Source organism: Pelecanus crispus, chromosome 4 (assembly GCF_030463565.1).
Source record: "Pelecanus crispus isolate bPelCri1 chromosome 4, bPelCri1.pri, whole genome shotgun sequence".
Lineage (NCBI taxonomy): Eukaryota > Metazoa > Chordata > Aves > Pelecaniformes > Pelecanidae > Pelecanus > Pelecanus crispus.
Genome location: NC_134646.1, coordinates 17,604,925 through 17,628,969, shown reverse-complemented (window position 1 = coordinate 17,628,969; position 24,045 = coordinate 17,604,925). Strand labels below are relative to the sequence as shown.

The 24,045-nt window shown below is 38.4% G+C and overlaps 1 protein-coding gene across 5 annotated transcripts in view; it reads right to left on the bottom strand.

Moving 5' to 3' along the window:
• Nucleotides 1-24,045, bottom strand: part of ARHGAP10 (Rho GTPase activating protein 10) — a 160,324-nt gene that overhangs the window by 32,724 nt on the left and 103,555 nt on the right. For 4 of the 5 annotated variants that reach the window (XM_075709175.1, XM_075709176.1, XM_075709177.1 and 1 more), the window contains 2 exons: nt 14,135-14,285; nt 12,740-12,850 (listed from right to left, as the gene is read on the bottom strand). In XM_075709175.1, coding sequence (XP_075565290.1) covers nt 12,740-12,850; nt 14,135-14,285 — 262 coding nt within the window. The remainder of the gene's footprint in view (nt 1-12,739; nt 12,851-14,134; nt 14,286-24,045) is intronic. The other variant, XM_075709180.1, reaches the window with a different exon arrangement.

The following is a 24,045-nucleotide window of genomic DNA, read 5'->3' as shown; positions in this document are numbered from 1 at the left end:
AGTACTATACAAGACAAAGTCCTGTACAACATTACTTTCTAATTCTAAATGAATTAGCATCTGCACAGCAAACAACTGAGCTTAATTCTACTCCATCAAGCTAAGCAGTACCGTTGCAATGATTTCTTTCATTTTTTTTTCTTATTTAATTAAAAATGCAAAAACAACGAAATGTGGACAGTGAAAAGCCACCTTCACTGGATAAACTCTTTCTCGCAACTTTATTACTGCCTCAACCAATTCAATTCCTTCTGCTTCAAAAGCAGAAATCTAACAAAGCACTAACCCGCTTCCCCAGCCCTCTCGTCCTCACCCCCTCCCAGCAACTCTCAAGAGAACAACTTCCCTAGAGAGTAAAATGACATAAAACTAAAAACACCGAAACAATAAAAGTGATCATCTCGAAACTTCTCCCTAAAGCAGCTGCTAATTTAAGGATCTAAATTAGCCTGTAGTAACAAAGTATGATAAGCTTTGAGGAGGAGAACGTTAACCTGGGAAAGTGAGTCACTTGCACTCCAGCCCAATCCTGCTCACCTCACACCTCCTCGCTGCACCCAGGCCACGATGCTGCTGCTCACGTTTACACGATGTGACATGGCAACCATAGGAGTGTCGGGTAAAAACTAATTAACTACATCTCATCTGCAGACATATGTGTCACAATGATCAACATCTGAGAGATTAGACAGTAATACTGCAATTTTACTTTATAAAGAAACTAAATTCCTTAAAACTAAGTAGACTTAAGTCCTTTTAATTCATCACAATTTCTTTTCAAAGTAGTAGTATTAATGCAACCCAGATTATCAAACTACATACACCGTATTAGAAGGCCACATTTACCTCAACCATTCACTTAACATTACTAAAACAGCAGTAGAAAGAAATATTGCTCTGTTCTTTAACATTGTGAGTATGACCAATTCACCGCACCTCCCTGCAGAAAGCAGAGGTTTTTCTCTCGAATCATTTCTCAAAGCACATAGAAAAAGTAAAAAAACCTAACCACTTCAGTCACACACAGTAGAGTCTACATTGGAGACTGCAATACACAGGCAATTGCATTTGACATTATCATAAATTAAACTGTGTGATAAATCTTTCCTCAAATTTTACTTCTTCCTTCCCTTCCTTCCTGAGCCAGTGTTTTCTCACGGTCAATACTGCGCTGAGCTCTCAAGAATAAGATAGGGTTTTGAACACTAAAACTAAATCAGATATTTAAACAGGAAAATGCCTGCTAAATTCCATGGGATTAAGTGAACACTCTCTAAAAACATGTTCAAAGATACTTTACATTTCTGATGTTTTCAATTATCTGTTTTTGTAAAGTAAAACACCACCTTTAGTCAGGAAAAGGCAATTCTGTATAACTGCAAAAACAGATGACTAATGATCATATAGCAGGTTTTCATGATTACAAACAATATATGCTCAAAACCTAGAGTCTTTGAAATACAGCGTCGTTGCTCTAATTTCAACAGTACAAAGATTTCACTCTGTACATCAGTGACAAAACTTCTGCTAACTTCAGAAATTATAGGAACTCCTGTACCTGGCAGAGGCCATAGAATTGCATCTAGTTATCTCTCTATTAAGCTTAATAACCTGATTTTGATTAATGCCCATCTCATGTTGGGCCAAACTGTATCTTCCAAAGAGTCTTTGTCTGAAGATATCAGCAGATGATAAAGGTAATGGAGAATCAACTGGTTGCTAATTAACACACTCACTGATTAATGCATGTACCTTCCCTTTGTTAGGCTTTATTTTCAGGCATGACCCATGTAATATGCATTGCTAATAATTATAGTGTCTCTCATATCCACTTTTTGTGCTGTGTGAAGGTATTTAAATGATTTAAGTTTAACGCTAAATCTCTTCGTGTAAGGGATTTTGCAGTTTTGGAATCGTGCACCTGTTTTATAAACCTATTACAATTTCCCAGTGTTCTTTCTGAAGAGTGTACATCAGATCTGAATTCATGATTTTTTTGTTGCGGTCCCACGAGTGCCATGTTGCCCGTTAATTCCACCACTCACTTCTACTCATCAATCCCCTGTTTGGCACTTTTTTGCCACAGCTTTAAATTAATAGTTTATGATGAGCTGATTGCCCACTGTGACTAACCAGCTTAGCAGAGTCACCATTTTTAAGGATGTAGTCCTCCATTCTGTAGCTACAGGCTACATTTTTCCTCTAAAATATGTAAGTTTATTTCTGAATACAACCAAGCTTATTTTGTTCGAATGGGTGCAGCTTAGCACATGACCACAACTCCTACGTATCTGCCTTTGTCATTAACTTGCAATTCCTCCTAACTTTGTCCCATATGTAAATATATCATCAAGGATTTGTATTTACCTTTCTAAATACTGCTACTACATTAGCATTCCAGCAGTTTCTTCAAACTTCTTCAGCATGCTACAAGATGTTTTAAAAATGAGTATCGCCAAGCCATACAACCCCATGACCAGAGAACTTCTTTAGGATAAGTTAGATGGCTTCACAGTATTCAAAATATTCACTTTGCAACAGGCCTACCTGTAAAGAGATCCTGCTGATTATAAATCCCACACTGATTTTCATAGCCAAGTTCTTTTTAACAATTCTTCAAACTTGTAACATATATTGACTGCTAGCTATTTCCTCTTTTTTCCCCCTGCTACCCTTTTTCTGTATTTTGCTTCGTGGAGCCAGTAAAGATCCTAAGCTGATGGAGATTAAAAAGCCTATAAAGAAAGTTTTGGCATGATTTGTTTACTAAAGAGCATGTTAAGGACATTGCTGGAATTGAATTAGCTTTATGGTTTTCATTTTACCTCAAAACTCAGGGGCTCCATAATACTGATAGTCTAATATTTTTACTGTTTCTCTCCTCTCAGTCCTCTTTACCTCCAGCATTGTTCTCCAGTAAGCAGCATTGTCAGGTTTCCCACTTCTATGAAAAGGCTGACTGCCACATTGGACTGACAGGTCCTTTCGAAGAGGAGCTCCAGAAACTTCCTATTCTTCTTCGCTACCACCTGAATTTTAATGAGCTCTTACACTATAAAATAGGGAAGATGTGATTTCTTTTAAAGCTCATTTATATCATTCTTTGAGCATACAGCTTGGCTGTTCTTGGTGTCTTCATTTTCTCTCCCTAAAAATGCCAATCCTCCTCCCTTTTCTCTCCCATTACGCTCTTATCTTTGGGTGCCAAAGAGTACCAGAATAGATGAAGGACATGAGGGTTCTCAGTATAAAAACAGTAAATGTGTATGACGTCTCTCAAATTTTTGTCAACACTCCAGCCATCAACTCTTTGCCTTTTCTTCTGTATATTTGTGGGAAGCTGCTGAGTGCCTTCAGCCTTCAGCTTAGCCATCTTTCTAGACATGCCACCAAGCTGCTTCAACGATTCATCTCCTCATCCTACGCAAATAGGTGTAAGATCCAATTTTACTCTCAACAGAGTTAAAACTTGTTTCACATTCTTACCACCTTTTACATACTATTTAAATTTTTTGTCTGCTCAGATCCTTTTAAACTGTCATCTAAATTATCTTCTTGTTCCACTGTTCTAATCACAACACTCATCCAAGCCTTAGAGCTTTCACTGTGCCTCTGCAACAGATACCCGTGCTTTGCCTTTATGGCTGTTCGTAGTTCAGACCAGCCCTATCTAAAAAATAAGATAACTTAGGTTGATCCTAACCATTTGCTGGTTGTGTCTAGCTGGTACTGCTTACCATTCTGTTTCTAATCCAAATATCCTTCCTCCTTCCCCGCCCTGCCCCACTTTGTGTCACCCTTTCTTATAATGAAATTCCCCGCAAGGTAAGAAAGTACCTATATAGACTAAGACTTAACTCATCTAGCTTCTCTCTAGCAAATATGTAACCCTCAATTCCTTTTCTGAGAGCCTCAGATAGCAAAGGCTCTCAGACCCTCCATACCAGAAATCTGAACTCGGCTTCTACCTATCTGAGCATGACATACCTCCAAGTTGCCTTTTTTCCTCCTTTTTCCATCTGCTTAGTCTAAGAATACTTTTTGTTGGCATCCACAGTTGAAAAAAAACTGAAATACTTTGGCAGTGTCAATAATCAGATCCTTACTTTACTCCAAGAATTCTAAATAAGAAAAAACATTTGTAACAAAAACTACGAAAACCAGAGAGCTAACACTATCAGTTACTTGCTTGAGTGAGTTTTCTTCCAAATTCAGCTTAACTAAAAAATTACATACTTTACTATTAAAAGAAAGACTAATCTTTAACATCAACATTACAACCAATGCCTATAGTTGAAGGGTAACTAGAGGATGAAACGAGTTTATGAAAATGAATGTTTCTGGAGTAAACGAGGAATATACAACAGTTTCTACTGAGATACACAGAATGGGCAGAACACAACCGTTGTATACATTTTAAGTGCTCATCGGATACACAAATCGTGGCAAAATAAGAGGATAAAAGACATGTCTTATTCCACTTTGACAGTCACACAGTTCTAGTCTTAGAAAAGGGGTGACAGGGAGAATTATTGAGGAGAGTAAATTAAAGGTGCTGCAAAATCCCCATTACCACCTTCAAGTCTGACATTTTCTGCATCATGAGATGGAGAAGCAGCAGCTGCACTGCTGTGCAGCCACCCATCCTCCCCCGTCAGCATCACAGCTGCATCCAGCTCTGAGATAACAAACATTCATTCACCATAAATAGCTGACTTCCCACAATAATACAGAAGTTTAACCAAGTAGAAGGTAGCTTTGCTCTTACGTTAATTTGTGGGTATGTACTATGTTTTCATTTTAATAGGAATCTCATAGATCAGGGATAGAAAAGAAATATGAGTATCATAAATATCCTCTGCCAAGCAAGAACTTAGTTCCATGTGCTAGAGCTTCGGCATCCACAGAAAACAGGCATAAAAAACATAACCAAAGGTAAGTTCTCTCACACAGTTAATAAAACCTGAAGTGATCCCATGATGCAAAGTACCAATCACTCCAGAAAGGATTCAGCCGTTCCTGGAAAGCTAGAAGTAACTCACTCAAGTGGAGAAAGCTTTATGTGATAGAGTGATCAGAGGACTCTGCAGTCAAGAACGGCCTTTTCTAGAGGCAGGGGTGCATCCTTTGTTCACTGTTTACAGTACAAATCATCCTGCGGTAATCACGCTAAGCACCAGGTGAAGTCATACATTCTTCTACTTCTTCAAAGTTTTCTGAATTAATGAAGTCAAGTTATCTGTTTCTGGGTAAATTAAGAAACTGTGTACTTTATCACACCACTGAAACTGGTCAACAGAATTGTTTATTACTCACCTCCAGACTACAGAAATTGTGTTATTTAAACACATAAGTTTCCAAACGAAGGTGAAAACACATAAAAGCAAGCTAATAATGATCTATTGTTTGGTTAAAAATAATCATAGAGAAGCTAAAATAATCATAGAGAACAAGAGAGTTATTTCACTGTTCCCGAATAACGGGTACTTTGGAGGTCAGATTCCTGTAAACACTCAGAAAAATAGCTTTAGATTACCGCATTTCTCTATCAAAAAGTATCCATTATCCTCATTGTGTAGCAAATCCTATACACTGCAGTACTGCCTTAGTATGCAGTTAGTTCTTACATAAATTTAGACATCATAGACTCATACACTCTAAAACCAATAGCGCTTTCATGGAGCAAATGGACAGCAGACAGCCCACGTATCCATCAGTTTCATGCTATCTTTCAAAACACACACAGTAAGAATTAGATCTCTATGCCAGCTATTTTTCTTCCTCTCAGACAAAATAATTAACACAACTATTAGAGTTGACTACATTTTTTTCCTAGATGAAGACCAACTTTGATATATTTTTCAAAGGTGTGCATGTACAAGCATGTGTCTCTTAGGCACAAAGTAGCTTTCCTGTAGAAAGATTGTTTTTCCCAACTCCCTAATGATTCAGATACGTCAGAAAAAGGAGGAAGCTGCACTACACAGGATTTGCCCCAAGACTGGCTGATGCAACTCAAGAATTGTAGCCAGAAAGGTGGGTGTCTGAGTTGGGGCTAAGAATGGTAAAGAAATGTGCTCATCTGCAAGTTACTTAGGGGCAAGTGGGGTTTTGGGACCATGCCCCTGCCCTCCTCCTTTTTGATACTCTTTTTATTTCTAAAATGCAAAGTTCAATTTTAAACAAGCATCTTTTTAGACATACATTTAACCTGTAATAGCAAGCAATTATTTCAATAAATATCTCCCTCACTGCAGGACCCTGCTCAAAATTCAGGACAAATACTGCTTGGATTACTTCTCTACATCAATAAAATCCCAAAGACACATAGAATTGTAGGTAAGCCTTTTGCTGAGCAAGCTAAAACTAAAATGGGTAAAGAATTCAAATTTATTCCTCAAGCTGTGGAAAAACAGTTCAAGACAGAGTCATGGTTGGGGTGTTAATTTATACCTCATAATTAAATTTTGAAACACAACAGAAATCAGATACAAGCATGCAGAGGGGTTCCTCTCTTGATTTGTGTATACTCTAATAACAAGAGCAGTATCTAAACTCAAAGATTACCTATTTTTTACCAGAGCTTGCTTGGCAGGAAACCACACATGACCTTCAGCCTTACCAGGCTGGCCAGATGGCACACATTAATTTCACAGCTGAAAAACACAGTGATGAACTGAAGCTACTTCCTGAAAACTCTGCCAAATAGTAAGACAAATGGATTGTCCCACAGCTTTCATAGTTTTTTGGTAGCACTGAGTGTTTTGGGTTTCCGTAAGTCCAGGCAACCTATGGTCCAGACCTGTATTGAAACCTACCAACAGAACAACTCTAGTGTAATCAGCAAGAACTGAAAAACCAAAGCAGATCAAAAAGGGGTACAATGCTATAATTAGGGCTAAAAGTTCCCTAATTCAGCAGCACTTCTTAAAACTTCTTAAATGGCATCAAAAACTCCAAAGTCCATGAAAATATTCTTCTGTGTTTCCTTTTCTGTTGTGTTGGCAATTCAGCCACTGATCAGCTGGAAGATGTCTCTTTAAGGGTCCTTCCATCCCCAAAAGGTAGGGTGTTCAAAAACTCTTTTCCTGAGCTGTCAAACAAGACAGTATCATGCTGTTGTCTCCTCTTCTCTTGCTATTTAGTTTACTGCACTTGCAATTACTTCCCATGACTTATTAAAAGGAGGTTTCTTACCAATAATTCCACAAGCCATGGTGGTACTTGGATAATGACAAAGACTAACTGCTCTCATGTTGTGTATGTGATTTGTCTCTCATAAGAAAGCCACTCTGAAACATTTTCAGTATGCTGCTGACACTTGTCTGTGCCTCCCTTCCTCATTTTGTTCACCTCTCTACTTTTGCCCTAACAGTGACTTCAATGGAGGGATGGATGAAGCAGGATGCCTATGGCTTATTAAAAAGATGACTGAAAACAAGCTAAGCAGCCCTTAAGGAAGTTTTATCAGCTGTTTTAACTGAACATCCAAGTGACATGTTTGTTGAGGAACCTCCTAATCAACCAGCTGATGATTTAAAAGGCAGCAATTATGCAGATTTTGCTGCCTCAGTGTAGTTCGGTCAACGTTGTCTTCCACGCCTGGATTCTTCTACCACTATCCATGCCTCTGACACTCCGGGGTTAGATGTCTGCAAGTGGAATTTTTTTTTGTTTGGTTTGGTTTTAAACACATCTGGTAAGGGATCAGGGTTGGATGCAGCTGCACTGTGGAAGGGAGGCTGTAAGGCTGTGCAGCACACAGGCAGCACCAAGCAGCATTAATGGCTGGGAAGACAGAATAAGTGAACACGCTCACCATCAGTGAATTTGCACCCATTACAGAACAGAAACCCACTTGCTCAGTGGGATAGCCAAACTTGGCTGGTATCATGCATCTTTTTGCTTGCAGATTCCTACTAACATGTTCTCTGAGGCTAATTTGCTTGGCCCCAATCAGGTAGTCTTAGATGAGACTGCAATCCTAGCCAAGCTAGTCCCACAGCTGTTACTTCTCCATAATATTCCCTAAGTACTCCTTCAATCTCCCTGTCAGTTCAGCAAGTTGCAAGTACAGCTGGGAAGGAAAGAAGTGATAGAATGTAATTCACCTTGCACTAAGTGCAACTTTCAAAGGAAGAAAACAGAAAATAAAAGGGAAAAAGAAGAGCAAATAGGACAAAGACTTCCCGGAGCTAATGGAAGAACAAGAATACATTTTTTTCTGACCAAATAAGAAACACCAACAGAATGGGAGCAAAACAGGAAGAGGAATCATATTTTCTAACTTGCGTATCAGCCTTTCAGAAAGTTCACCACCTGCCCCCTCCAAGATCTTCTCTCCTATCCTTGTCACCAGTGAAGGGAAGCAAGAGCACCCTGTGTGAGGAGACACCATACTCAGTGAAATGCAGTCTCATCCATAGGAAACTGACTGAAGAGCTGAACAGCTTCAAGTCTTCCTTCTATACTCTTGTGTGCTGGTGACAGCATTTACTTTCAGCCAACAGAGGTTGGCCAGGGCACAGCTGGCACGTAGCAAAGATACGTCAGTGACTTCCATGCCTGGGATTAATGGCTTTGAGCATGCCAAATTGGCCTTCTTACAGTATTATGTGCCCTTGCATGTCTGTGTGCAGAAGGTAGAGAATTAAAGAGAAGAAGGATTATTACAGGAGATCAGAGATTTGTAATAATGCCTGGCCTCAAGGAAAGACTGACCCTTTCTCCTGAACTCCCCATTCCTTCTTTAAATTCAGATTTTAGTTTTAAGTCTATTCAAATTCCCTTTCCATGCACCTCTGACTCCTGCTGCATGCATGTGGATGTGTTTACTTTGAACATTTCTACAGCCTCTAGATTTCATATACTGAAAGCGGACAAGCACTGGCCATGATACTATGGCAATTCTCACACCAACCATGAAGATTTGACACACTTCATTTGAAAAGAAGTAGAAATTAGGAGATGTGTACTACATTATGACGGTTAAATTTGATTTCAGGTAACTGTGCAGCAAGTAGGCTGTAGCAGTAGATTACTTACAGGTATAACAATGGCCAGACAATGTATGTTGTGTATACAAAGCACGGACCAAAATTATTCCATACCTCCAAGAAAATAAGTACCTTCTATGGACCCAAACTTTCCAAGTTGATTATCTGATAGGAAACTGGGACCCTAATACATACCCACTATTACCTATGAAAAAGCTTCACCTTTACTGGCAGTAGCTCAAAAAGACTTCTACTTGGTATAGCACTCATCCTACTCGGTCATCAGGTGGAAAAAGCTGTGATGGATCGCATAGAATTGCAGGAAATATTCTTGCAGCAAGATGAAATACAAACGATCTTCAATTCTACATGGCAGACAGCAATCTTACTGATCTTCCCCTCACAACTAATATTGGTGCACCTATTTTGTAGCAGCATAGGTCTGTGTTCTGCTCAGCTGTTAACAATAGCTTTGTAAGCAAGTGTTGCAAGCCCTTATGGCTTTTTGATATGCCTATGTAGCTGCTTTTCTTTCCATTTCCCCTACTATGTGCCAGGTTACAGAAACACTTCCAAGCAGCAGATTCAGAAATAGAAAGAGTTCAAGGCCAGGTTTCACACCTGCAACCTTGCAGCTCTGGGCTGTTCCAGCCCTGAAGACGAGTCTCCTTATTATAAATCTAAGGCTTCCTCTAACATCCAGATTTTACGTTCAGTAATTCCAAATGAAGTTTATGGTTTCTTACTTGTTTGGGGCAGGAAGGGATGGGAGGAGGAGGGAGAGGGAATACCGCATGGAAGCTACATAACCCTTACATGTACCACATTTTACTTTGATGAAGTAATTTAACCAAATGCCACAGTAGTTCATGCAAATTAATTTATCAACCAATTTAAGACACTGTCTCACTCCAATTCCCACCGGGGGAAAAAAAAAAAAAATTAAAAAGAGCTACTCCTGTTCAACACTAACATACCATTCATACTTTGGCTTCCCTAAATACTTCAGAGGGTAATACAAGTTAGCACAAAGTTTTAAAGGGTTAAGTAGCAGTTCTAATTTTTATTTCTTTTAGAACTCTACACAAGAATCTGTTTTCTAAAGCACTATAAATACAATATTTAGCTTGCAGCAGCAGAAAGCTATTGCAAACACCCCATATGCCTCCTGATTTCCACAGTGGGGGGATAGGAGACAAATTCCTTAAAAGCAAAACAAGGAAGCACGCCATATGATACTAGTGTGCTATGTCCATGTATGTGCCAATGAGAAATTTTGACACCTAGAAAGTATTCAAATAGAATAAAGCATCAGCAAGCACTGTGGCTTAAGAAGTATATTTTGGTTTGTTTAGAAAACAAGTTGTTCTGTTGTTGGGACAAATAGCCAAGCAAGACCCACTTCTTGACCAGGTGTGATTTACACAACTCATGCTGACTCTGTTCATCTTGGATGCACTGCATTACACTGCCTACCTTGCACAAGACTTTTCTTGCCATGTTGCTCTAGTAGCCCTGCAAAATAGTTTAATAATCTCTAAGTCTCTGGCACAGAAAAAGATTAAACAAAAATCCCACTGTTTATTTTGCTACAAGACAAGAAAAGTATATAAAAATTAAAATAAAGTTGGGAGGGAAAAAACCTGTAAGTCTGCATTGCTCTCTAGAAGAAATACAAACAGAGCTCTCTTCTGATATATACTGACTGTCCAAATGGAAAATAAAGACCCAATGACATTTTTAGAAGAACAGGATAAACAACTCCCTGTTCTAGCTAACAGTCTTTCTCTTTCTCTCTCTGCATAGAGAGACAGAGATAGAATGCGAAGTCATTTGTACATAGCTGAGACTGTAAGCCACAGGAGTTTCTGCACTGCTACTTAATTCACTCTAAAATTCATTCAGGGGGGGTGGGGGGGGTGGGGTGGGTGGGGGGGAGCTATTTCCAGAAAAAGGAAAAAAAAAAAAAACCAAACCAAAAACAAACCACCCAACCAAATCCCATGTCTTCATTTTAGAAGGCAAGAAAGCTCTGGAAATGATTCTAATGTAAATCTCAGACAAATCTGCATTTTGCTGAAACAAGAACTTCAGGTTTAGGCCACATATGAAAGTAGCTCAGAGTTCCCCATTAAGTCTGGTTCTACTTGAGACACTGAGATGTTGAAAAACTGCAGAGTGAAAATTTAGTAAGTGGCTTACCACAGGAAAGAAGTTGAAAGAAAAACAGACAGTATCATCTGTGACTTAAGTTTGTCTTTCAGGAAATGAAGATCCTTACAGTAGTAAATATAATACTTGAATTGTTTGCAACTAGGTTTAATCATCTAATTGCCACGTACAAGGAAAATCTATGCACTATCAGAACTCAGTACAGCTAATTACTAGAAGGCAAAATAAAGATGTTTATCAAACATAGTGTGTGTTCTTCAGCTATTATATCTATCAATATTTATGTCACTTACAGCTCTTTCTGGGTGGTTGCTGCATACATTTTGTGTGCAGTCAAGAAGCTTCCTAACTGCAAACATTTTTTAAAAAGAAAAGCTGGCCCGAACCCTGCATTTCCAATTCAAGCAGTGGATTCTGAAGCCTGTTAACTCCCTGGAGCAGCTGATAGTTAAAGACTTGTTTCCGCTTTTCTAACAATTTCCTGGTTTGCATAACAATCCTGAAAGAAACACACTCAAGAAGTTTTCCAATGCAGAGAGATTTTGTCTCCAACATACTTCTAGTTTCAAGGCATAGAAAATATTTATATATAATTACAATAACTTTAGAGATATATTTGTCTACAAATATATTTACATATGAATATGTATCAGCTACTTGGTTTAACACAAGATTATGATAATTTTGCCATATCCAGGAAATACAAAACACTGGCTTATGCCTGGTGCTTAACTCATGCCATTGTGAATAAAGAGGGGGGAGGGAAGGGGTTTAATGTTTAATTTCCTGTTAAAAACACACACAGGATAAAATCTTCCAAAGAGCAGTTATAAAACATGCATTTGTTAGCCAAGAAACTAGGTAAATATGGAACGAAGCCCAGGCTCACTTTTATTCCTTATCCCCCTCTCCAAAGAACAAAGTAACTGAAGTCCACAGCACATATTTGGAGGCACTGAGCTCTACTCAGTGACTAGATAATTTATCAGCCTGGCTGATTTATGCACCCTGTATCCATTGGGGTAGCTCCTCAGATAATGCAATGACGTAGTTGGGCTCAATGTACTGTATTGCCACGTATACTGTACACATGCCAAACAATGATTGTACCAACTACTGACTACCTTACTGACACAACTATCTGGCTAAACACAAATAAAGTAAGTCTTAGCATGTAGTTGGGACCTATCAACAGCCAGTTTCTAGCAACAACAGATTGAGAATACTGCTACCTTCAGTAGCAGCTGGAGACACTACAGAGGATATTTTCTTAGAATTTACAAGGGGAAATATTATTTTCACATCCCACTGAAACTCAGTGCCATCCATCCTGGAACTGTGACTTTACCTGCAGCAATTCAGCATGCATAATCACATATTAGGTTATTCTGCAATTCACCACACTAGAACTCTCAGACTCTCTGTATGATATATAACAATTACAGCCTTTAACAATCCCAGCTCCTCTCTTTGTTGAGATGCCCAAATTAGACAAAAATACGGACCGTATTTAGGAGAAATCAAACATATACAACAGTTTTCAACAGTAAAACTGTATTTTTGGATCTTACAATAAAAATGATCCATCCGACACTTTCTGTCTACTGTGTTAGGGTCAAAGTCAGATCCCCAGTGCACACCTTGCAGCATGGAATTGGAGAAGTTGTGGTACTTCTTGCGACCTGCTGGGATTCACATTCAAAATTAGATGTAAACAACTCTATGAGTGGCTTCAATTTTGTTTTTCAAATGAGGATAAATTTATTATTGCCGATATAGCTCAAGAGCCTTCTTAACTTTTGGTAGCATATTATTCAAATTAACACAGCATAAGCTTTTTAAGTAGATGCACCTTAAACACCTTCTAGACAAGGCATTTAGTTTCATAGTTGATGTAAGAAAAGAAAGGCACAGAGATTATGTATCTCTCTGGTGAATTAAATCGGATGGCATGCATGCTGAATTTCTTGCAGAATCTTTGTAAAACTGGCTTTGAGACAATAAACAGTCCTGAGTTTATTTCTAAAACCTGCACTTAAAAGCTGTTGTAGGTATTTGTGCTCTTTCCTTAAGAAATCAACCACTGTTGGCCACTGATTTAATGACAGTTTCATCAGTGAATCTCATGATGTTCTTGAATCTGCATGAGTTCAAAATCTTCCTGTTTATTTTAATTTACTGATGGCTGGACTTTGTGCCCTAATTCCATGATTCTTCACGTGAAAAGACAGTTGACTAACAACATTAGGAAGGAGAAAGGGAATAGGGTGGAGAAAATCTGTAACATAAAATGAGCCCTGACTTGCCTTCTCAGTACTGTACATACCCCCAAGCAATGACATTTCAGGAAAATGATTATGTTTCTGGCCAACAGTCAGAATATATAAGATGTTATACACCCTTTTCCTCACTGTATGTTGCTACTGCAGACTCCATGCAAAAGCAAGATTATTTTTTTTCCTTTCCTTCTCAACAGTAAGGCAAGTTTACAAATATTTACTGCTAGTTACATCAAGGTATTAAAGATTCAAGTGAAGTAGTACTGTTCTCTAGTGCAGTGGTGACCTGAGCCTTTAATCCAGATGAATTTAACTGTAGAGTGCATTAGCTCTTCTCATAAAAGATTTGCTTTAATTTTAGTTCTCTCTCCATTTATCTTATGGCTGTGTAATCTTCAGTAGAGGTCAAAGAGATTTCCCCAAAGAAACAGGAGCTGCTTCTTTTTTAGAGGGTAAAAGCATATTTAAGACAGTTCATCCTACTTTTGAACATATGTCACAGGACAGCACTCTCTATGCTCTCCTTTCTCTGTACTCTCCTTGCTTCTTTACATGTTCCAAAGCAATTAAACAAGCACGCATGTGCACGCACACACATACAAACGAAATATGAAATGAAAACACCTACTGAAGATAAGATACACAGCTCATCTGCTGCAAAGACTGAAATTATTACTAACATCTTACCATCATCCAGCTCAAGACAGAGATTGTAAACAGCCAGAGGCCTCTTAATACGTTGTCCTTGTCTTCTTGATTGCCTTGGTGGGGCATTTGGAGGAGATACTGACATAGAGATTGGCTCAGGGAAAGTGGCATCAGGCAGGGTTTTGAAAATCTGCAATCAAGAACACAAAGGGTGTTAATTATTTATCACGAAGAGCAACCTGTGTAATGCAACTGTAAACCATTATCAAACAACATTTGTTTTGGATTTCATTCAAAGCAGGCAGGAGCCAAAAATCCATTCCTTTGAGTTTGGGAGTATGCCGTGGGTCTTTAATGAGTGCTTTTAAAATAAATAAATAAATACAATATAATATGAAAATAAGCAAGAGCACTGTCTACACACTAACCAAGCTGCAAATCGGTTAATCCAAAGACAAAACATTTTCAGCCACGCTTGCCAGATAGGATGGAGGAGAAGGGGAAAAAGGAGGATAACTAACTTTATGAACCAGTAACCAAAAAGCTTTATAGCTTTAGATAGGACCTATATTTTGCCAGAACACCCATTTTAATTTTCAAAACTTCTGATATTATCATAATATTGTCTATTTTTATTAAAAAAAAACCAAAACGTACTCTTGAAGAGAGCAAGGGGAAAATTTTGAGGGGAGGGTTTTTTAGTGAGAGATACCATAGTAACATACCATGTGAGTATTTTTTCAGTTAACTATTGCATATTGAGTCACATTTACATTAAATTATGATATTCACAAAGATGCATATAAAAAGGATTGCATTTCTTGTCATCATTTTATGTTTTGAGTCATGACCATTAGCATATCACCACTCCATACAAAATACCATGCCATTTCTCTCTGGATTAACCAGCAACGCAGATTTGCTCAACCTGATAGCATTTCTACTTTAACTGTCACATACAGGGTACAGTCTAATGATGCCGATTTACTTCCAGAAAATGATCAGCATGCTGATGTACAATTTAGCAGCAGTCTTTTACAAGTGATCATGGCAGATTCATGTGAACAAATTACCTTAATATGTATTTCATCAAAGACAACCCAGCAGATAAAGAAAAACACAAACAGCAGCTGTACGAGAAAAGCTCTGTGTCTGTACAGCACCTTACAGAAATGCAACACGGTAATATAACAAGATATAATGAAACAGTATGTGGTGTTCTTTTACTCTGCAACTTTACATTGCCACGTATCTGTATGGGAAATATTACAAAGAGGACACTCATCATGAATCTTCGAAGGAGAAGCTTTTTATAAAGTAGAAATTCATGCAGAGAAAGAGATGCCACAGATAACACATTTTTGGATTATTAGAGCATGTGTCAGGTGCAGCATGAAGCTAAAAGCCAGCCAGCCTACTCTACAGGTGAGAAAAATGCCATAAGCATCGTGTGATAAGGCACTCAAGACACCATGTTAAAAGTGTAAGGAACTCTACATGCCATCATATCCTGGCCTGTTAACCCTGAATATTAACACATGTAGAAATAAGATGACCCAAGAACCCACGTATGCACCAGCTTATAGCCACTTAATCATCACTCTTACACTGGCAGGTAGAAGACTGTACTAGTACAAAATAGTCAGAAACACCATTTTCCATGAAAACTGTGGAAGAATGATCATATTGCCACAACTGGGTCGCAGTGGGCCAGAAGCCTATATATGGTGTGCAAAGGAAAGCTCCAGTGGAAATATTACCTTCCTTCCCAATAAGTGAATGTTGCTGTGGGGGAGGTAAAATGATGTAATTTGAACTTCCCCATACCAGTGTTAAGAAAACTGGCTCCCACTCCTTCACATGCCTACAAACAAGGGATTACAAGAGAGACACAAGGTAGTGCAAGGAACTCTCTAAAACCAAAAAGTTTATAAAGAAGAAAGGAAACAGTCCAACGTGCTTCTCCCCAGTACAGACATGGCAGCACTCTCAGACGGCGACAAAGCTCTAACTGTGCTCAGAGTGCTAAAGCCATTTCTTAAAACATGATGCAATATATAATAATGAAATCTAATGTGCACCTACATGGCACTTGGCTAACAGTACCACACTGCCCCCTTATGTGTAAATACAAAGCTAGATTGAGCAGTTTTAGGGATAAATATTTGCTTCTGAAAAATTGAAAAGTACCAAAACTTTAAATGCCATCTTTTCCATGGACTAAGTGTTGCATTTGGGCTCTCTGGTAAATAACTCTCTGCCAAGAGGTTTCAGCATGTTGTTTACTATGTCACATTCCACAGCTGTGTTTATTTATACAGCCTTATCCACGCATCTCTGCTGAAATTAATGATGGTAAGAAGAACAAGTATTCCCCAGGAGTACTTCATAAGAGATGAGCTTTCTTGTACGCATTTAGGTAACTTGCACAGGTTGCGGTAAAGTTCTTAAGTGTTTTTTCCTCATCTCTCACAAATATTTCAATACACTTTTCTAAAACTATTAGCATTAGAAACTAGAAGTCACAAAAGCAAAACATAATCAAGAAAACCATAAAGGTGATCCTTACTCAATGATGCCCAGTGCCAGACGGGCAATTGGATAATGAATTGGAGACAGGTATGACTTCTAATTGCAAGTAGCTATGTAATGTGAAAAAAAAGTTGGTGGTTTGTTCTGTTTTATGGGGGGGAAAACCTCTATACAATAAACAGCAGAAATAACACGAAAGCAGTGAAGTCCAGCACACACTAGCTAACTTCATAGTGATACCAGTGGCAGGTAGTCATAAGCTGCCCAGAATAGTTCTCTCTCCTCTAATAAAACAGAAGTCAGGGGTGCCGAGTCCTCTCTTTCACTGTCAGGATAAGCGTATCACCTTGACTTATAATTTTTTTTGTGACAGAGCTGTGCACAAATGTTTCCGAACAGCACTGCTCAGCGCAACCCAGTGCTACCCAGTCAAGCGCTGGGCTCATGGCAGGCAGTCTAAGTTCCCTTCTGCAGACAAGACGCTCAGGCAGGCCTCAGGCCCGTCCCCTATTTTACCTCACGCTGCTCTCAACTTCTTATTATAACAGACTGGTTGGGAAGTTTCATTTCTGGGATTAGGCCAGCAAGCGGTATATTGCTTTCTAGGGATCAGAGATCACCTCCTGAGAGCTCCTGGGTAGCACAAGGCCACCTGTTCTCCACACTCACTGGGACCAGGGCAAGGGTCCACACAAACTCCATCTTCTCGTTCCTGCATTCCTCTGATGCAATGTTACAAGCTGTACCACTTTTTCCCTTGTGCTCACATTCAGTATCTGTCTCCACAGAGAAGAAAGGGATTCCTGAAAGAAGTATTTAGATATGAACTAGAGAATGCAACCTCTTGCCTATCTGCAGAGCAAATTTACCCATGCAGAGCAAATTGACACTAATTGTCATACTCAGCAATGAAATCACCAAGTATCATGAATTGCCCTGCTGCACTCCAAGACACACAAAAACAACCAACCAACCAACCCCTACTTCCCACTCCCAAAACTCCCCCCTCCCCCCATAACCACCACTAGAAAGATCACTAGGGTTTTTTTTATATAAAAGAAACAGGAAACATCCTGCCCTCATGTGTTACATTAAAAAGTACATTTGGGGTCATTTTTGCTCTTTCAAGCAACTCATATTTGTCTTCATCCCTACTTCGGTATTTTCTGTCTTTCCAGTAGGAAAATAAAATCCAGTACAGCCCATCCATATCTAGACCTGCTTTTTCAGCAGCAACAATCTCTTTCTGTTGCAGGCCAAAGCTACAGCTCATACCACAAAGGTGAGCATCTGAAAAGCAAGCAGAAGGTCAACCTATGCCCTAAGAAGTGCACATACAGCATTCAGCTTCTCTCTCTTGCTTTATTTTCACTTAAACAGACAAGTACTTTTCATCATGCTTTAATGGATATTTGTGTGCTGTACTGACAGCAGCATTGTAACATCTGCCTGAGAATGGGGGGAAGAGGCATGCTTTATTTCAGTTGTGGGGAGGAAAGTTTTTGGTTTTGGTTTTATTCAAATTTGCTTCTAGCCTTATTAATTATTTAAATGCCATTGAAGTATAAATGTTTCACAGCTAATAAAAGATGCCCGCTATGAGTGACCTGTTGTCAGAAGCACACTGCACATGAACAGAAGACAGAATTCATAATCATACACACTCCATGTAAGCACCTGAAAAAATGGTACTAACATTGCTGTGTTTTGACTGACTTGCACAACAGCGTGGGACCACACCTGACTAAGTTTCAGAATATCTTCTTGCACTGCAAGCTGTTGCTATCAGATGCATCCAATTGGATGGAAACCCTACCATAGAAGAACAGGATTGGAACATGCTATTTAATAGAAGATCTCTTTGCTACTCCAAAAAAAGCCTCCCTTCAAGTAAAAGCCAGATCTACCACCATCACTCATCTGGATTGCAGAAGTTACCACAGCTTAGACTAATGCCTGTATAAAGACAAGAATGAAGTCTGTCATTGCATTACCTCATTCAAGAAGCAATAAAAATGTACTAAACCAGCCTCAGAGGTTAAGGAATTCACAGTCACATCCAGTGTTACACAGTTTTTGAGACTGTGGCCAAACTGCATTAGATTTATAGAATATCAGTTCTCTACAACTTAGCTCTCAAAAGACTGTCATCCTCCTATTGACTTACTTGGGGGCAAACTTGGAAGCTAAGTGAAACAATTCACATACAGGAGAAGACGACTTAACACATGGAACACTCAAAATTTTATCAAGCAACAAATCCGACTGTTAGTCCTGTCCCAGTTAGTCCAGTATTTTAAATGGTTATTTAGGTCTGATCTTACATGAAAGCAGAATTTAAAAGTGCACACTAAGTGGTGGATCAGTCTTCAAGGCTGCAGTGTAAAAATTACAACAAAAAAGATGAGACTGTTGCTGAGCAATTTAAAACACTGCTATGTTTGACCTATTTCTCTCTATGCAGTAGTACAAAATGGATGCTTTACACGGCTAAACAAACCACAAACTATCTTGGATACACACCGCTAGTAACAGCTCTGTCTAGAGCAGTGAGCCCAAGACCATCCCTACATACAACCATTCCAATTCCTAAACCTGTGTCCCACAAAGTCTATGGAAGCATTTCTTGAGAGTAATGAGCCAAATTCAACATATTATCACACTGCATTCTACCAGCAGATCCACATGGCAGCAGCCCAAGGAATTTTGCCAGATTCCCCTTAATCTGCAACAACAGTGTTGGACTCTAGATCCTGAGCTCTTACTAGAGCCGATTTTAGAAATTAAAAAAAACCATGGCTGGGAGGATTTAACTTGGCCTATTCCACGAGTTTATGACTAGATATATAGTTGTACATGGAAATGTAGATTAGAGTCTGCTGCTACAAGAGAATACTGATCTGTTCTTTCTGGTCTCAAGCAGAACTAATTAATGAATTTCAGTATGTTTGCCAGGAATCACTTTAGGAAAAGACCCAGACATCAGGTCATCTCTGTCTGCTTTGTATCACTGGGGTAATTAAAATTTCCTCTAAAAATCAGTGGGAGGCAAACAGCAAGGACAGAACGGGATGAAAAAGAGGGGAGAAAAAACTGGAAGCTTAGTAATAGAGCTAATGAGGATAAACTTATAAAAAAAATCATTAACAGTTTAAAGCTGTGCCATGATTTTGTTGCAAGACAAAACCCCCATTCACTCTCATAACACCTACCACACAGAACATGCATCTATTTCCTTTGAATACATGAACAAGAATCAGAGTACCAGAATTTGCTGTCTAATGCAAAGGAGGCTAGAACCTGCAAGGTCATTCCAAATTCTTTGAAATTCAGCTAGTGGCATAGCCTCCACTACTATAATCATATTTTTTAGAGGACAGTATTTCTGAAGACAAGAACAAAATCAGTGCAAGTTTTTATTTGAGTAATTTCCCTTCAATACATAGTTGATTTGCAGTTGGTAAATAAAAGAAACAGAGACAGACACTTCAACTAGTGTTTATTGAACAATATAACACGCCATCCACCTAGGCCACATATACTGCTCTGCCCTTATACATTTTATGGCTATGGTACTCCTTGCATGTCCATGACAGTTAGCTATAATATATGCTGACCAAAGAGTATTTTATAAATTAGCAGCTAATGGATAGTACAAGAGAAACTTATCACCACCATGGTCTTTTCTTGACTTAGCTTCTTTTCAACGTAATGCAAACCCAACTCAGGTTCGATCCAGCAACCTGTACAAAACCAAAAACCCATATATTTATATCAGAGACAAAAATGCTCAAAAAAAGAGGCCAATTGTCTTAGCGGTTCACAGTGTGCTCTTACCCCGATAGACTTTCTAAGCTTTTTTTCCTCTTAAGATAAAAGACGACAGTGGTTGTGCCATTCTTTTTGCCATTTTCTGCAAACATAAAGTAACAATGTCTTTTATGTCAAATTATAATTTTACTGTAGATATAAGCATTTCAGGAAGTGCAAGGTGAAAACAACCATCTTAAAATACATTGCAGTAGCTCAGCCACTAATTGTAACTACTAGCCAGTAATTGTAATCCATTTTTTAGCAGTAAAAAACCCACATTCAGTAAGATGAACAGTTCTAGATTTTTTTTTCCCCCTACTTAAGGGATTGCAGAAGCTAATTTGAGCTATTAAAAGTTTAATCATAATAGAAATTACAAAAGGTCAACTTCTGGAGAGCTAGGACAAAAGTTTCACTTCAAAACTGATTTCTGCACCAATTCTAACAATTTTATAAAAATTCTAGTGTACTGAAATCTTTAAAAAATGATCTTTTGTTACTGTAGTTTCTTTCTTTTTTTGCATTTTACTTTACTATGGACAATGTTAGATCAACCTGCTTCAGCTCTGGTTTTCGTCAACATGATCCATTTTGTCTTCTGGTTCTCAAACACATGATTCAATAAATATAAAATACATGCACTAGAAATTTTTGACATCTAAACAGAATCTGTGTTCACTGTACAAAATGCGATAAAGTTGATTATTTCTAAAAAGCATTTTAAATATTTTTTAAAAAGGTCTACAAAATCTTCAATAAAAATTATCAACAACTTAATTAGAATCCTTAAGAAACTTACCTCCCCAAGGTTACCATCATGTCCACTCCAATACAGGTGTGCCTGCCTCGAAGTAGTTATCCTGACTTTTGCAGTTCAGCATCTATACACTGTAAAATATTATTTGCTGTGCACTGGCTTCTATGAGATTGCACAGCATGAAGATTTTCTGAGGCTTTGGATTTTGAGGCTTGAATTCCACTACAAACCACAAAATACCTTTACACAATATTCACAATCATTATATTTGCCAAAAAAAAACCCAACCAACCCTACAAACCAACCCAAAAATTAGATCAAGAGTTGAAAGATACCTGAAGCTAAGCCTCTAGAGGGCCACCAACGAGAAAGCATCAATAATGCTCTTGATGTTGCCTGGCACGCTCTATTTAGTTATAGTGCAACAGAGGATGCAGCCTGAAAGTAACCCGGTATAAGTCAAAACTAGAAACAGGAAACATCCTTGGCTGTGAGCCAAACCACAAAGCCCTATAAATAAATAAATAAATAAATCCATCCAAGACAGCCTTTTCTTCATTGCAAAGATATCATTTGCTGAGACCATCTGCCTAGCAGCCTGACTACACATAACCAAATGAAACACTGCTTTTATGGATTTGTGCACACAGATTGAGTCTCAATCTCATACTAAAACTGGAATATCTGCTATCTGCTCCTCTTAATACAAAAGGAACGGGACAAACTGCAAACTACAAGAGTGACAAAAGAACTGAGGGAATTTTCAGACAAACATGATGTATCTGCAGACCCTAATAGCCACTCATTTGGCCTGACTACCTTCAACCATGTAGTCCACATTTGAGCTTTAATGAAGAAACTAAACATAGCCTGTAAAACATGACATTACAGTCTGGAGGACAGCTGTGAAAGGATGAAAGGGAAAAAAAGCATACCAAGGTTAAAAACGTGTGTCCTTTGATCACTTGTGAATTATGAGTTTGTTGACTCAGCCTTTCTAAAAGTAGCACTCCTGATACAAAGACTGCAGCTTCTACCATATCACGTCTCGCTCCACCTTTTAACAATTCATGAGAAGAATGCTCCTGATAGCAGCCCATTCACTTCTATCAACCAATCCATTTTCTCCATTGAAGGAAATGAGAGCGTTAACCGTACACCAGGCTTGAAATACGTACACATTTGTCCACTGCACCAGCAGAAACAGCAGATTCACTTTCTCTTCTATGCTCACCTACTCTAACTCACACCAAGGACAGTATTTGAAAAAGGCTGTCCTTCCCTATTACAGCTACACACATAATAGCTTTGTCTCCTGTTTAGTTACAGGAAACACTTAAAATAACCAAAAAAAAAAAAAAAAAAGCTTTCAAATGTAAAGATTAAATACTCAATCTAATTACCTAGCTTTCTAAAACATAACACTCCTAGTTAACTAAATGGAAAATAATGCAGAAGGAGAATGTTTGCATGTACTGTCTTTTGCAAAGAGTGTGAGAAGACCTGAGAAGATAAAAGGCAGAACTTACAAACCTAAGTCAGGAGCCAGCAAAAGCAACAATCATGGCCAAACACACCACAGGTAAACATGATCTTCCCTTCATTTGTAATAAATATACATATATAAACATTTATATACACACACAAATACAAATAAATATATGTATGTCACACCTAGTTTTCTACAAAATTTATGAACATAAGTACAAATAATTACAAATTGAGACTAAAACCCTACATTTGACCCCCTATCACATTGTCATTGTACAAAGCATCAGAATGAAATGTCAAGATCTGTGCAAATGACACTGTTCCAAATGTAGCCAACCATGCAGCCTCACCAGTATTTTCTTCTCCACAGATCCCCCTGCTGCCATTACAAGTATTTATATCATCATTGCTTCGTACAATATTTTCTGCTCTTTGTTTTTGTTAAAATACATTTTTTATCTTACATTATGACTGTAGGATCTTTGGAGGCAAAGAACATATTTTTCATTTGTATGTCCAGCACCCTCTGCAATGAAGTACTGATGCTTCATTAGTGTAAATGGCATGAAATAAAGTATTATCAGCTGACTACCACATCTTGTTTACTCAAAAATCTGTTAAATGGTTTGAAATACACTAACCACTCTGGCAAGGCAAAAGCTTACTAGAATTCTGAAGACTACGTACAAAAACACAAGCACATATTAGCAATGATCAGACAGTTTAGCCAATATAAAGAAAAAACGTTTGTCAATTCAATGCTTCACTTACCATTGAAAGCTGCAATAAAGTATAATTCTTATGTCACACAGCTTCTGCATAAGAATTTACTTTTTAAACTCTTCAGGAGCACAACAACTTTTCCCCTCTTCACGCCCCCTGCAGCATTTCACAGAATATTTTCTTTGACTAACAAAATTTTATTTAAGAACATCCATTTTAGCATTCTCCATAAGGACTTGATTAGTCTAGAGTGGGCTTGGTAGTGTAGGTTAATGGTTGGACTGGATGATCTTAAAGGTCTTTTCCAACCTAGATGATTCTATGATTCTATGACTTCTCCCTTGCCGCCGCCTCCACACATGCAAGCACAGCACCCTGACCATCAAGACTGAAGCAAATACTAATCAACTGAATTCCACTCCCTTATCATCATTTCTGTTTACTTACTTAGGAACATTGCCTGTGGGCAGTGGAAGATGAGATCTGTATCACTTGGAAATTTCATACAAAGTTGAGGGAAGTTTCCCAAAATTAACGTAGGCAAATCAAGAAGGCAGAAGTCTCCGTCCACAGTTTGTATGTGCCATGTATGTGTAGTGCAGCATCTCAGCAGACTGCTTCTATCGCTGAGAAC